Source organism: Cyanistes caeruleus, chromosome 3 (assembly GCF_971803275.1).
Source record: "Cyanistes caeruleus chromosome 3, bCyaCae1.hap1.1, whole genome shotgun sequence".
NCBI lineage: Eukaryota > Metazoa > Chordata > Aves > Passeriformes > Paridae > Cyanistes > Cyanistes caeruleus.
Genome location: NC_141703.1, coordinates 14,610,871 through 14,626,742, shown reverse-complemented (window position 1 = coordinate 14,626,742; position 15,872 = coordinate 14,610,871). Strand labels below are relative to the sequence as shown.

Genomic DNA, 15,872 nt, shown 5'->3' with positions numbered 1-15,872 from the left:
AAGGGGCTGTAAGAGAGCTAGAGAGGGACTTTTTATGAGGGCCTTTATTGATAGGCCAAGGAGAATAACTTTGAACTGAAAGAGAACAGGTTTAGATTAGGTGCTAGGAAGAAATTCCTTGCTAGGAGGCTTGTAAAGGACTGGGAAAAGTTACCCAGAGAAGCTGAAGATGCCCCATTCCTGGAAATGTTCAAGGCCAGTTTGGACAGGGCTTTGTGGGGATGTCTCTGCTCATGGCAGGGGGTTTGATGCTAGGTGATCTTTAAGGTCCCTTCCAACCCAAACAATTCTGTGATTCTATGACTCTTCTATTAAGATTCAGAGAATTTATACAATGTATTCTCCTAAACTTCCCTGAAAGTTTTATCCTTAATCTTCTCTAAAAGCCTGTGTGTCTAAAATATTTCCAATGTAAACAAACAAGCAAAACCAGAATATCCTCCTTCAGATATTTCAGAATTTGCACTGTACTGCAGTACTCAGGTTTCTGCCCATATATAATTCTAGAGCCTGTTTTGACTCAAGATAGTCTTTTTTTTTAACCAACTGAAAGTGCAGGGCACAGTATTATTGCTTAAACGAATTAATACTCTCCACAGTACTCTTTTTGTTTGCATCAGTCATAAAACAGTAGAGAAAATACTCCAAGCAGAAAAAAGGGATGTACAGACTCAGGATGGTATGGGATTCTTGCTTAGCGATCTGTTCTTGTGTAATAGTTTCTTTATTTTGGAGGTGTCTTTGGCATATTGCATATACTTTGAATACAAGTATGATATGACTTATGCACGTTTGATATGACATGATAGACCAGTGGATTCCCAAAATTTTTGTTTGTTGGCTAAAACTCATCAGAACTTACATAAATATTGATGATGGGAAAAAATAGGTGACTATGGTCAATTATCAATCTGTTGCATGTAGAAGCTGGTAGGTTTAATGTATTTAATACCTATAAGTTGCAATTGTTTCTTCTGGCATCTTGTAGTAGATGCACTTAGCTTTTATACAGCAGATTTCTCTCCAGTGTGCCAAACCAAGTCCACATAATTGACTTGCAGGAACTCTTTTTATATTTACATTACAAAAACTTAGAGGAGATTTTTCTAAAATTCCTCTGAAACAGAACAGATATATTTACAAGATCATACCTTGCTTTGTTAGAAGGGTATACACTTATATGATGCTTTTCTAGATACTAATCCTAATTTAAATCTTTGTTTAGGAAAATGAAACAGATTTTCAACTTTTACTGTACAATTAGTGAGGGAGTTCAACTTCCACAGAATGTCTTAGTATTTGTTGGGAGATGGTAAACTCCAGTTAATAGGAAATACTGAACTTGGGGTGCATGTGATTCTCTGGAGTGTATGCATCCAAAATGGAGTTTGCAGTAGATGGCTTCTTATCTGGGGGGGATACCAAACAAAACAAAACACCTCTAAGTAGAAAAATTAAGTTGCAAATACTTACTTGTTTTTTCTGCACTGTTTCAGATCCAGCTAGGCTTTTGTGAATACAGGTATTTCATTTAAAGCCTTGTTAACTTGGCTTTTAATGGGGCAATATTTCTAAAGAGGCTTAGCAGGGAAGTGAGCTGGAATAGTACAAGGGAGGGGCCAGCTGAGTCAGTCCAAGCTTTTAACATAAGATGTTTCACACCTTATACTACTTCCATTAAAAATATCTTTATTTAAAACAGTATTTTTATTTTCTTATGATGCTTGACTTGAACAAAAAAACAGCCCAGCAAATCATTAAAGTTCAAGGGAAATAAGCTTTTTATTCTGTTTCCTTCTATTGCTGTCATGCATGTGCTCTTATGGAGGACAAGATAGAGGAACAGCTCTCAAATGATGCTTTTAATCCTTTCTGAATCCTTGGGTTTTCTCTGTTTGTAAAAGTTTGGTAAATGTTAACACAAATACTTAGTTTTAAAAGCTTTTTAGGGCTATCCAGAAATGTTAATAGAAGTCTTTATGGAAGTAACCTAGTTCTGTAGGGCTCTGTCCTAAACTCTTTGTAGTTTGCCAGGATAAGGGGTCCACACTTTTTGTCAGTTGTAGTCTGTAGTCCCTATCCTGTTTTTGCAATCTCCATAAGTATTGTGTAGTACTGAAAAAGTACAAACTAAATTGTCCGGATCCCTTCAAAAGAAGAAGTACTTTTGTCGATTTCCTTTTACCATGGAATTTGTGTTGAGACTATAAGGTGTTACTTGTGTTATCTTTTTTACATAGATATGCAGTTACCCACAAGTATATTATTTTATATTGCACATGCCAGGAAGTGTGGTATTGCAGAAACTAAATGTGTGAGAAAACATGATCTTTCATTTCCCCATGGGAACAAATGCTGGATGCTCTTGTCCATGGAATCTCTTTCCAGTAGATCCCTGGGGTTTGTTTGGGGTTGATGTGTGGAACACACACCACTTTGGTGAGCACAGGCTCATTCTTATGTAAATAGGTTGGTGTGCCATTGTGGGCATCCAGTTGCACTTCTGTCTCTGGCAGGACAGAACAGCCAACAAACGAGTCACATCTGTGTTAGACCAGTATAAGCTTCGGCCAGCCCATGCTGCTTCACATTTCTGCCAAACTTTAAATAGTTTTCCCCATTAAATTTTCACACATAAGCACACCTCTGTCATGTATCAGTGGAATTTTGTTGCAGCAAAAGGCCACTGCTGTCATTCAGTAGCTACCTGCCTCCTAGATGATAACAGAACTAAACTATGTCAGTTTTTCTACCTTAATTTAAAGTCAACCCGCTTGTCTTAGCTGAAAGTATTAAACCTGGTTGACTGTGCCCAAGAATGGAAAGTAAACACTGTCAGTGTCATTCGTAAATCACAAATGGTTATGGAAACTGCCTCTGGCTTTGTGAGCGGCACATTTGGTCCTGTATGCCACTGGCATCCCACATGCAGTGTGCTCTTGGTTCTGTGCTCCAGAGCACCTGGTCCCCACCCTCTGCTCAGTTCAGTGCACTAGGATATGTGCTGGGCATAGTAAACCTCATCTGTGGGATTGCTTTGGAAACGATGGAGCTGTGAACAGTCAAGCACTGAAAGGCTGAAGTTGTACAAGGCCTTTCAGGAAGTTCTTTCAAGAAGCTGGTGCAACAAGAGGTGCTTATCATCTTATGTGCCTGGGACGTGGCTTCAGTACCCATACACTATTTCTAGAAGTATTCCTTGCTGGCTGATTGTGTTCTTGCTCACCAAATGCCATTTGCTATGTCCTACAGCTTACTCAAAACCAGATTTTTTTTATTCTGTCCTGGCTGTTCCCCAGAATGGACAGCTCTACTGCTCTTGAGCCTTGGTGCTTTACTTGTGTGATTATATGAACATACAGGAACAGCATTCAACAGACAACATTCATGCTGAGTTCTTAAATTATTTTTCTTTGGGGGAGAAAAGTTCTTTTGTAATTGAAGACAGACTGTTTTGTACAGCTGTTGCTTGGGAATACACACCTGGGCTGACTTTCAGGCACCAAAGCATCTTTTGAAAGCAGTGTAATTGTGGTGAGAAATCCTCTACAAACACCAGGATCTGTGTCACTGCTGGGCCTTGATAGTGTCACCACTGGCAATAGCCACATTTCTGGGTCCATTTCCAAGTCTAGTATTTTTATACAAGCTATACTTAGGACTATACTCCTGAGGATGTGTTTGCTAAAAGCTGCTGCAGTATTCTGTGGAGTATTTTTTGCGACCTAATTGATAAATTCATCTTTCTGCACTGAACACACTGAAAGATGATGTATTTTAATGGTTTTATTTTTTAGAGATTTTTTTCTTTTTTGCTTTTTTTCACCACATGGTAGCATTTCCATAGGAAAAAAAATCCTCTAAGTGGTGCTGTAAATGGTATTAATATTTTCAACATAAATATTGAAATATGCTGCCGAAATGTTTTTGCATGTATTCCTGATAAAAATTATTTTCATATTCTCAGTAGTTGCTACTGGCTACAAATCATGGTACAATTTGTATTTGTAGGCAGTTTAAATTAAAATTTTAACAGTATGTTCTCTGTAGTGAGAATACTGTAAATTCTTCAGTTAAGATGGTAATTTCAGAATATATAATTAGAGTATATTTTTTATGCCAGCTAGGAGATATTAAGTAGAATTAGAGTTTTTTATTGTTAACTTTTTTGATGCCTGTAGAGCAGAATACAGATTATATTACTCCTTTTGTCTCATAAGAACAGGTTAAAAAGGATTACTGTTAGTGTATGTTCAGGTATGTGTATTTGGAAAGGAAGGCAAGTATTATACTGCTGCTTATAATTTCCTTTTAACTGAGGTTGCTGAAAACTGAAGTACACTGTAGAAAGGATCATGAAAGCTTAAGAGGAATGTCTTCAATTTTGTGCATATAAGCACAACTGACATTTCAATTGTGCACAGCCTGGACTACATATGATTTAGGATGGAATAATTTTGAATACTTCTGTGCTTTGTGCAGGTAGCAGCTGTGGTTATGACACAGCTGATCTTCGGGTTCCAGCCTGATGTTCTGTTGCGTAATTCTGATGAAATTACGAGATAACTCTGAGGAAGTGCAAGACAGTGATAGTTGTTGTAAAAATAGATCAAAACAGTAATAAAAGCAAATTCATGCTCTGTCACATGGGAGGAAAAATTAAAGCAAGGGAAATTCTATAATTTGAGTAGATATACTCTGATTATGTAAATTTTTATTTAAAAAAACTCAGTACTGGATTAAAACAACTCAGTGGCTTGAACAGAGTACAAAGTCTATGGCTGCTTATTTTAATAGAAGGAAATGGAAAAAAGAAAAAGAAAAGCTCTGTCATGAGTCAATAATTACTGCCTGAGTCAATAATTACTGCCTTTTAATGACAATTTCTTTTATCTCCATATCTGTCCTTCCTTTAACAAAGTGATGCTGCATAAGTTTGCAGCTCACTTACAGGCTTTTTTTGGATTTGAATTTTTTTTCAGTTTGCTTGGTCATTAGTGACCTTAAGGATTTTTTTTTCCAATTTCTTTGTACACATCTTAATTTTTTTTCACTATGTGAATTTAGTCTCAAGAAACATCTGCTTCAAGGGTAGCAGCACAGTTTAGCTGCAGGGCAGCTGGGGATCTCAAGTAGTTTATTTTTACACGGAAAAGCTGGGGAGTGTAAAAGACTGGAATTACTGACTCACTGGAATCATTCTCAAATATTAAGTTTTGATAATGTAAATCTAACCTGAAAAGAATTATATATGTGTATGCATGTATGTTTACATATATTTATTGTTTTAGTTCCAGGACAAGCACTTAGGGAATTTAAATATGTGACTGTGCAATGCACACACACATAAGTCAAATTCCAGTTGTGAGATGAAGCACAGAGCCACACGAACAAGTTCCTGTAAGGCAAATGTGGCTGGGGGTTAATACTGCAGGTTCACTCCTGAGGAGCACATTCCTTATGCCACATGAAATGTGGAGAACTTGGCTGTTCCTCTGCCCTGAGGAAGGGGAAAGCTATCCACATCCATACTGCAGCTTAGTCTGTGAGAAACCAGGGTGTGAGCCAGTCTGCCCAAATCCTGCCTGAGCCTCCAGCTTGTGCCACCGGCTCTCTGTGCCTGCTTAGATATTTATCATCAGTTGAGTTTTCTTAGCGCTCACCTGAGGCCACCCAAGGATGCTGAAATGTCTCTTCTTAGGCTGGGGAGATACTGCCCTTTGCTAGAAGCCCTGCTGAAATGAATAGGCACCCAGGCTCTCCATGTATTCCCTGGAAGCTTTTGAAAATGAGGCCAAGGAAGGACTCTGGTGGCAGCACCTTTGTTCATAAGAACTTAATTTTGTGTCCTTGCTGAAGAAAGAGCCTGCTCATCACAATGGGGCTCTCAGACCCTGTTCTCTGCAGTGTGTGTTTGTATTGCCTTTATATTACACAAAAAGTGGTCTCTGGGAATTGGAACCAGAACCCTTATTTCCCATATCCCAGTGCAAGGACCTAATGGTTTCTTGCCTGTTGTATGATGGGGGTTTGTGTTTGCGTAGTCCCATCAGCACAGTACTTTGCCCCCATGGAAGTTATGCATATCTTGGTGCTTGAGACACCTTTGTAGTATTTGAAAGACTGAGTTTAGTCCCTCTGAGGATAAATAATGCTGAGATCCATGTTTGGAAACTAGATGGAGGGTTGAGTGGAAACCTCCCAAATTGCCAGTAGCTGTATTTTCTGGTTGTCTGTACGCCTGGTTGAGGAGACTGATGCCTTATAATTACCACACTACTGACAGCCAGGTACTGCAGGTGCCCAAGTAAAGGAAAATGCTTCAAATTTCAGAGGTACACCAAATCTGAACTGGAACCAACCCCATTTTTTTAGAGCCATACCCTAAAATATGGAAATGAGACCCTTCTTCCTCAGAAATTGTACCGAGTAACTGACCTGTATGTCAGTAAGATATATAATCAAACCCATCAAGTTGGAGTCTTTGCTCTTCCAACAAATATGCTCCTTTATTTGTTCTAGGATGTTGTGCTAGCAATGACTCAAAAGCAAAACAATGGTGTAGCTCTGAGCTGAAGGTTGATTGTATCAGTACAAAATGAAAGGTAAGCATTGCTATTTAAGAGTTTTCAGGCTTCAATATAGAACTGATTCTCTGTTCCTGGAGAAATCAAGTTTTAGTTCCCCCATGGATAATACAGATGCCTCCTATACTGGGGTGCTCTGTAGTCATGTTACTAATATTGTCAAGTTTGTTGAATTATGGTGGTACTTTGCTGTGCTTTGTAGAAGTTAAGCTCTGGGTTAGATACATGTTCTGACAAGGAAATGTGTTTAGAGCAGCTTAATGAGAGGCAGTGATTTCTGCACTTAACTCTCAATTTGGATCCTAATTTAGTTTATTCTTGTTAAAGTCTCTTAATTTTGATCTTTCGTGTACATAGCCAAAAATTAATTTAAAAAACACTTATTTCATGGTTTGGTGGTAGTAAGCTAAAGTTTTAGTGAAATATCAGGAATTATTCAAGTAAAAGATACGATTATTTTTTTTCAGTGTACTTTACATACAAACTGTGTTGTTGTGACTTTGGGCAGTGATACAATGCAGTGTGAACAGTGACATTCTAAGGACGCACAGAACGGATTTTTAACATTGAATTAAAATCGCATTGATTTAAATAATATAGCCAAGATACTCTTTAATTAGAATTGCAGCCTATGCAATCACAGTATTATTAACCTCTCCTCTTTGGGAGAAAACCATTATGCAAGTGTGGATGGTATTATCATCCTAGCTTAAGAACCTGGATAAATCCCTGAAAGGCTTCTGCTGCTCTCCTGACACTGCTTCCTTTATTGCATACAGATAGAGATTTCATCTCTGTGCTAGTCCATGCTGTAAACATCCTTTTGTGCTTTCCTCACCACTTGTCTCCTGTTTCTGGAGACAGAAGACCTATGGCTTCCCATTAATTTTTTTGCCTTTTCAGGCATCTGCAGCTGGGGGAAGGGAAGAAGATATTTGCTACTAACATTTGTTTCATGGGGCTAGCAGCTGACCATCCTCGTTTCTGGCCACTTTTCATGGAATTCAGCCCGTTGATTTAGCAGCATGACGCTGTTAAATTTCTTGTCAGATTCTGAGTTGCTTAACAACATGCTATGTTTGATAGTTATTTGAAGTGCAGTTTGGTGTTTTCTGTCTTATGTGCTTTTTTTTTTTCATGAAATGCAAAATGGTGTTCAATATGAAAGTTCTTTAAAAAACCCATTTCTTAAGGTGAATATACTTTCCCTCCTAGAAATTGTTCAGGTTTTTTTAGCTGAAAAATGAATAAGAATTTGAAGCCTGAAATGTTGATAAGTCAAAGTGCTCTGGGTGCATGCAACTAATTACAGGCAACATTGAAAGAAAAAGAATTTTGGTTATCTTCCCAGTCCAACAACTTTTAAAATTAGACACTAGAGTGGGTTTTGCATATTCGTGTAGTTAGAAAATAGGAAATGGCTTAGGAGATTATGTTTAGCAGCAAGGTGTTATTTTTCCTTCAAAAGTGTAAAGATATTACTACTTTTAGCTTTTTAAAATCTGCAAGTCAGGAAATAATTAAAGTAATGGAAAAAAAATAACAGGGTTTTTTTTTTAATGGGTACAGAAAGCTTTCTTTAAGTTTCATGTGGCTCTGGTCACCCTTAGAATAGAATTATGGCTGTAAAAATATGAACTCTGTTCTGTTTACCAATTGGCTGGTATTCTACCTCTTGATGATGTAGTTTAACTGTGTACTGGGATTGCACCAATGATGCTTTCAAATTATGTAGCTGTTCTCCGGGGATACAAGTCCTTTTCAGACTGTAGGTTATTTCATAGCATCCTAAAAATAGTTGGTGTAGGGCCATCCAATTGTATCTGAGCTGCCTGCATGTTAATATTTCAGAGATCTTCTTTCTGGATCATAACATACAGCAGTACTCATGAATGAGCACAGGAGTATGGAAATATTGTCATGAGTGCAGCTGTGTGAAAAAAAGATTCAATGAATGGTCATGCTTGCTTTTTCAGAAAAGCAAGATTATTGCCAATCTTCTAAGCTTGTCATGAGGGGGGGCAATAGATTTATCTGGGGAAAAAAAATCCTATTTAAGAGCAACATTTAATTATTTAAAAGTTAAATTCTTGACAATTTCAGATAGGAATTCAAAATAAAAGTTTAATTTTAGGCAGTTGTAATATTGTCATTGAGATGTGCTTGCTAAAAGCCAAAGAAACATAGAGCTCTTTTAAAATATATCTCAGCTTGCTTGGAAGAATGTTCTTTCTCTGGGTGGTGGATGGGGACCTCTAACAGCGCCCTTGGCTGTTAAAACCCCTCCTGTGATTTGGGCTAGTGGATGCTTGGTGAGGAGATGAGGAGTGACGCTGCCCCTGCCGCGGCTCTCCTCGCCCTGGCTAGCTCTTACTCCCTAGCCGCTGGCAGCGCCGAGAGTGGGGAACGGTCTGGGAGCTCGTTGTCCCAGACCGAACCTTCAGAGCCTGCGAGCCACCAAGCTCTGCGGTCTCAGGTGCGTCGTGGGTGCCCGATGAAGGCAAGGAGGAGGCTCAGAGTCCCAGGTTCTCTCCAGAAACCAGGTTTTATTCCAGGGTCGGGAGCAGTGGATGAGGGAAGGACTGGAAAGGTCAAGGGTAGGACGGTCTGAGCGAGGAGCACCTCCGTGCGCTCCAATTTAAGGTGGGGAGGGTACAAACACAAGAACCAATCAGGGTATCTCAGGGGAGGAGTTGGGGGGAGGGTTTACAATGTTGGGGACCAATAGGAATAACCTGTGGGAGGGGCGGCAATCACAATGCCAATGGGGCCTCGAGTGAGGGATGAATGACAGGGAAGGAGCTAGAACAAAAGGTGGGGTTTACATAGATTGATGGGGTTCAGGGGCAGGAACAGGGTGATGGACAAGGAAGGTTCAGGAAAAAGGGGAGGGGTTTACAAAACTGACAAGTGGGTAAAACCATCACAACTCATGGGGGGAACAACATTAAGAACAAACCATTTAAATTAATAATCAGAACAAAATGAACAGGCGGCAACAGAGGAGGATGTGTCAGGGCTGTGCAGGGCTCCCATGTACCAATCTTGCTCTGCTGGGTGTCCCTGAGTGACTCTGGAGCATTCTGGTGAGGCTTCCCAGCCTGGCCACGGTCTCTGGGCAGGTAGTGGTGGAGCAATGAGAAATGTGGAGGTGGTCTGATGCTGGTGCTGCAGGTACCCTGTGTGCAGCCCTGTGTCTGCACAGTGTTCCCTCCCCTTGGGAGCGTGGTGCTCCTGCCCCTGCCACCCCAGCAGCGCTGCTGGTCTGGCCTTGGACCACCTGTCCTTAGGTGTGGGTTACCCCTTCTGTCCCTCCCTGAACTGGTGGACTCCTCCAGCAGAGGAGTACTTGATTGATGGGTGGTGATACCAGCATTACAGATACCTGCTGTAATGTTGGCAGAACCAGCTCTCCACAGCCCCTCAGGGCACCAGTGGCTGCCCTGGTCCCTCTGTGCTGGTGGCCAGGAGCTGCACAGGCAGCCAGCAGGGATTCAGGGATTCAGGGATTCAGGCATGGGCAGCGAAAGCCAGAAAGCCAGCACTGGACTTAGGCTGCCATCAAAGACACCTCTCCTGACTGCTGCTTCTAGGTGGCACTAGTTTAACAATGTAAATTTATTTTAAAGCAAGCAGCAGTAGCTTCCTTGGCCCTTAAAAATGGCCACCTAGTCAGCATAGTGTGCTGTTTTAGAAATTAATTGCTCAGGGTTTTTTACTATAAGTAAAGTTGTCTGCTAAAACAGTCCTCTTATGTATATATTGAATTTTCAAACCAGTGTTGAAACTTTCTTGTTACTCTCCTGTTGCTATCCATAAAGGATGTGATAGGAACTCTGAAAAATCTGCCCAAAAATCTTGAAGATTAGAAGTTGCAATTTTTTAACTGTGGTCATGAGAAAGGAGATGTTAGAGAGAATAAAACCAAATTGCACTTAAAGGGTAGGTTGTGTGTCACTGAAGTGGATTTCTGAAAAATGTTTTCAGTTCAGATATAGTCCCTGCTTTTTTGTCTTTCCAGCCTGATCACCTCAAATAAAATTGTTATGTCTGTGTCAAAATGAATTTTGAGAGGGTCTGAAATATGTTGGAACTGATAAACAGGCCTTCTATGTAGACATTGATTTCCTTCAATTGATTATTGACTGCCTCTTATGTTGCTTGTTCCTCTTGGGCCAATTTAATACTTTTTGTTCAGATTATGAGCAGCCATCAAGGCCTGTCTGAACAGACAGAAAACTTTTGTCAGGGAAGTAGATAAAAGCAGAGGATGAACTTCATTTGAAATTTATAGTAAACTCAAAATTTCACTGTGAAAAATTAAGTTAAATTGTTTTTATTCATGAGCTTCTAAATTAAATACATCAGATGTAGTGCTTTGAAGTGATTTTTTTCTTTAATCCCCCTAACTCTTAGAAAGAGACTAGATAATCTCCCATTTATTGCAATGTAAGGCATATTTCAAATACACGAGACAGTTTATCTCTGCTAAGTATGAAAGTGCATTTAAAATTATTTTTAAAATGCTAGCATAACCAAAAAGCCCTAATTATATTTATATTCCTCTGGCTATTTCAGTGAGAAACAGATGGCTTTTTTAAAGTACCGTTTTTGCATGCAGTGTCCTACCAACTTAAATGGGAAGAGCTTTATATTCTGACCCCATAACTGAGGTCAAATCACGTTCTCCTCAAGGCTCCCTGTGCTGCTTTGTTCAGCAGAAGGGTTCTGCTCCACAAATCCCTCCTCAGTTGTTGCATTAGGGAATTGCAGTGTGCAGTACCGTAGCTTACATGAACTGTAGGCCAATAATTCCTTCTCTTGGATAGCAAATGAAACCTTGCATGTGCCCACTGTTACATTATGTAACTGTGGGGAATATATTGCTTCCAAGCAGTGGTGGAAGTCTCTAAGAGTAAGAAAACAGTATTGAAAATAGCAAGGTATTTTTTTTATAAAATTGTAATGTCCTTACACACAAAGCTTGGGCTTGAAGATATTTTATTTAAATGCTGTTGAAACACAATGGAAACTTCAGTGGGATGTGGGAATTGAGCCAGAGTTGGTTAATTTCATGTTTCATTTTATTCTATAACAGCCATATGCCTAGTACATGGGACTGAAAATAAGGATTTCAGCATGCTTGAAAGTGTTCTGTGAAAGCTGAAAAATATTCTATAAATATGTATGTTATCAATACCCTTTTTTTCTGCATACAATAATCTTACTGTAGAAGTGCGTCCTGGATATAATGGGCTTTTGCTGTGCTGGAAACAGGACAGGTAGGTTCACAGGAGCTGAAGAAAGGATGATGGGATTTGAGCCATGTTTGTGATTCAGAGTTGTTGGTAAAATTAGTGTTGGCTCAAGTGGGATGCTTGTTTGGGAGAAGCAGTTCTTAAAATAAGTGATACTAACCAAAGTGAGGCATGGTGTAATAGGGAATAAGGTACAAAATAAGTAGCAACAACCTACATGTGATTATCTTGCTTAAGCATAGGTAGCACATGTTTGTGTCATACTGCACTATGCCAGTGATAAGGAACATCTGTGCTCTTTGTTCATACTGCTGATTTGATTTTTCAAATTTTCAAATTTATTGACGTGATATAAACTTTGAACTTGCCACTTCAAAGTTCTAGATTTTTGTTTTTCCTCTTCTCAGCTGGGTAGTTTTCTTTTTGACAGTGTTCTTGTATGAGTTGTGAAAGAAGGAAAATATTCACAGTTGTGATCATTTACAAATTACGAAAATTTACTTGTTTAATTAGTGGGGCGTGGGTAGGGGACAGAGCAAAAAGATGTAGAAAAGCTGTAAAGTTTATAGAAATAATCACTTTCTGAGTCTACAGGCCAAGATTTTGAAGGGATGTATGATTCTGTGTATTGCCAGTCTAGGTGCTAAACTTGAAAAAGCATACTTTTACTATTCTAAAGCATTTCACAATAGGTATCTGGTACTCAGGCTTTATTCAGACTTAAAACCATTGTTACAACTTTAGTATTTGAGTACTTTTCCCCAAAAGGCAAAGTAAATTATTCAGAAAATTCTATCTTGCATTTATAAACCAAAACTTGTTGCTTTCCATTTTAATCAATGTTTTAATTTTAAAATGTTTCAAAATGCTGTAATTAAATTAGGAAAATTTTATTTTGGGCTAATGTGTAGTGACTGGACTACATTTCTGTCATGGATTTACTGTACTTGTTTCTGAAATCATTGTGAAAGAAGTACTATTTTAAAAAAGGCCTTGTGGTTATGACTTCATTTTTTATAGCAGTGTGAAGAGTAGGTTTTCCTAAACTGGTTTGTGCTTGCAGAAAATTCCTAGGAGTAATAGTGTATGACTACATGTGGTTAGTGGACTTTGAATAGTAACCACAAAATACAAAATGCTCAGTTTTGCAATGAACTGTCAATACAACAGCCAGGGCTTTTTAACTTTCTAGTCTCTAAAGTCTATGTACCAGAGCTAAGTTTGAAAACACCTTGAGATTTAATTGTGCATTTGCAGTGAAGTAAAAGTGGTTTATTAAATCTAAAACCTGAAATTATGCGTATACATCCTAATGCATTATAATAAATATTTTAGCTTATGTGATTTTTATGCAGTAATTAAATTTTGCCATTTCTAGAGTTAATCTCCTTTATGATATATATGCACTCCTTATGTTATTTACTAATCTTATTTAAAAAGGGAACATTACCTATGGAATAATGTACCTCAATTTTATTGTAATGATTTTACTGGTTACCAGGTGGGGTGGCAGTTGAAAAATTTGGTGAATGCACTACGAGAGGATCCGAGTGGTGTTATCTTAACTTTGAAAAAGCGACCTCAGAGCATGCTTACCTCAGCACCAGCTTTACTGAAAAATATGAGATGGAAGCCCCTTGCTCTGCAGGTAATGAAGCTTAATCATAAGTCATACACCATCATTTTAGCTATAGATTATCTCAATGATGCTTTATTGTGCTTCATCCTCAGCAACGTATAGATTTACTCTTGTATATTTTGAAAAATTGTTTCTGAAATTATTTCTCTGCCATTTGTTCTCATAGGCTTAATTTGAAATTAAACCTGTTAGAACTTCTCAAAGTTAAGAAGTAATCATCCCAGTGTTCTAAAATGCAGAAAAGTAGCCTCAGATAATTTTTCTAGCTAAAGAGCGACAAACATTCTTCACAAACTGCTAATTTTTAGTTTGGTTTCTTGTGAAGTTATCAGTACAGTATAATCTCAAATAAGAGGGAAGAAAAGGTTTTGAGTTCTCAGTTTGATTACTCATGTAGTTACAGGAAAATTTATAAGGTGACTGGATTCAATAAACTGCTTGATCATCAAAATTTCCTCATGTAAATAAAGCTGTACTTGTGTCAGAGTTGTCCTTGAGATTGAAAGCTTGCACATACAGAGGCACAGGATGTCTGGCTGGGCACGTAATTTTAGTAAGCTTGCAATGTGCTGAAAGCCATGGAATGGTTTCAGAAAAGCTTTCATGTTTAACTCTAGGATAAAATGTCACTGTGATGGATTACTCTAGGAAATAAAAGTTATGTTCAGACTGATGAAGGCATGTAACTAACTGATGGAACCAACAAATAATCCATTTTTCCATTCAGTTCAGACAGAATACTGTTTAGAAATTTATTTTGTTTGCATAAAGAGTGCATTCTTTGAGACATTTTTATTACCACATTAAAAATTCTAATTAAAAATTAAGTGCATATGAAAGAGAAAAAAGTTCTGCAAAGTTTGGATAAAAGGAAAATGGGATATGGAAATGCCACTGCCATTATGTGTGATCTTATGCCATTTGATATGTTAGAAGATACAGAAAAAAACTAATTCCATGAAGAACTTCTTTCATATGTGTGTGTGTATATATATATGTGTGTGTGTGTGTGTGTATAAATATATATTAGAATGATGAAATGCATCATAGTCTTTGAAACTAAGTTCTAAAATGATTGACATATTTTGGCCTTTCACAGATAAAGAGCTGAATACACATTCAATGAAAAAATATTCAATAAGAAATTAGTATCTGAAGATAAAATTGCAAATCTGGATGCATGAAATGAGTGTATGAATGTCTATATTTGAAGGCTGCACTTTTCCATAACTTTAGTGAGAATATAAATGCAAATGTAAAATACACGTCATTGCTTTAAATGGGTTTGAATGCTTTCAGTCTAAATCGTGAGTTTGGGTGAGTTTGGTATTTCTTCAGGTGAATTGGGCCATGCTTATAAATACTGCATTTGTTTCACTTTATCATTTATTACCAGAATAATTACTCTGCAGACCCCACATCAAAAGTTTTTGACAGGTACTTGGGCCTTATTCAACTGATCACACTTTGCACCTACTATGTAAATACCTACATGTCGTTCAGATTTATCATTTAAACTCCCTTCGGCCAGCAGACATGCATTGGTAATTACTGATTCATTCATCTTGGCCTGTTTTCGACTGATCTACCTTAGGATACCATGAATTTGCCCCTGCACATGCCTCTCTCTCTGCATTTGATAATAAAGGGAATCTGGACAGCTGGCTTGAATGTAGATTATCTGTGCTGGTTGACATTGACCCTAGACAGTGATTTTCTGTAATCTTACACGTTTGGGGAATGGAGGGCAATGGGAGGATTGGGGGTGGGAGGGTTGGTTCTTGCTGTTAGCACAAAAAAATGGAAATATTTTCAAGGCTGATATGACACAAATAGAGACATTGTTTAACACTGCAGATAATAATTCTGGTATCATGATGGTATTATTCTGATTTTATCAAACCCGACACCAGGAAAAGGCCAGAACCTTATGTGTTCAGTGGGCATACGTGTGTCTGTTGTAATTTATAATTTTAGTGTGAGAAACACACTTCTTTGAGTTTTCTTAAGTAGGCGGAGTGGAGTGAAAGCTCCAGGGTGAAGTGCAAACTTCAGAAGATGCATAATGTGGAAATTTCTGTTGATTTATGCAGATCAGAGTTGAACAGATGTTAAAGTCAACTGATGTTAAAGTTTAAATGTAGCCTAAGTGTGAAATCATACTGTATATTTTATCAATAAACATCAAAAGAAGTCCAAGTGCAGTGCAATTTTATAGCTGTAAAAATATGAAGAAATTATGTTTATTTAATTGTCTGGAAAAAAATTTCAGAAAATCTTTAACAATCGCAATTTGATGCTATGACTGGTCTGGAATTTCTTATGTTCCTGATTCTCATAAAGGGGCTATTCTTTAATAAAGTTTGGGATGTAAAGTGAGAGGAGAGG

At 38.1% G+C, this 15,872-nt stretch overlaps 1 protein-coding gene across 4 annotated transcripts in view; it reads left to right on the top strand.

Moving 5' to 3' along the window:
- The window catches only part of CNKSR2 (connector enhancer of kinase suppressor of Ras 2), a 207,617-nt gene that overhangs the window by 98,136 nt on the left and 93,609 nt on the right, over positions 1–15,872 (top strand). For 3 of the 4 annotated variants that reach the window (XM_086879914.1, XM_086879917.1, XM_086879916.1), the window contains exon 9: positions 13,347–13,493. The exons of the other annotated variant lie outside the window; for it this stretch is intronic. In XM_086879914.1, coding sequence (XP_086736040.1) covers positions 13,347–13,493 — 147 coding nt within the window. The remainder of the gene's footprint in view (positions 1–13,346; positions 13,494–15,872) is intronic. 4 annotated transcript variants of the gene reach the window in all.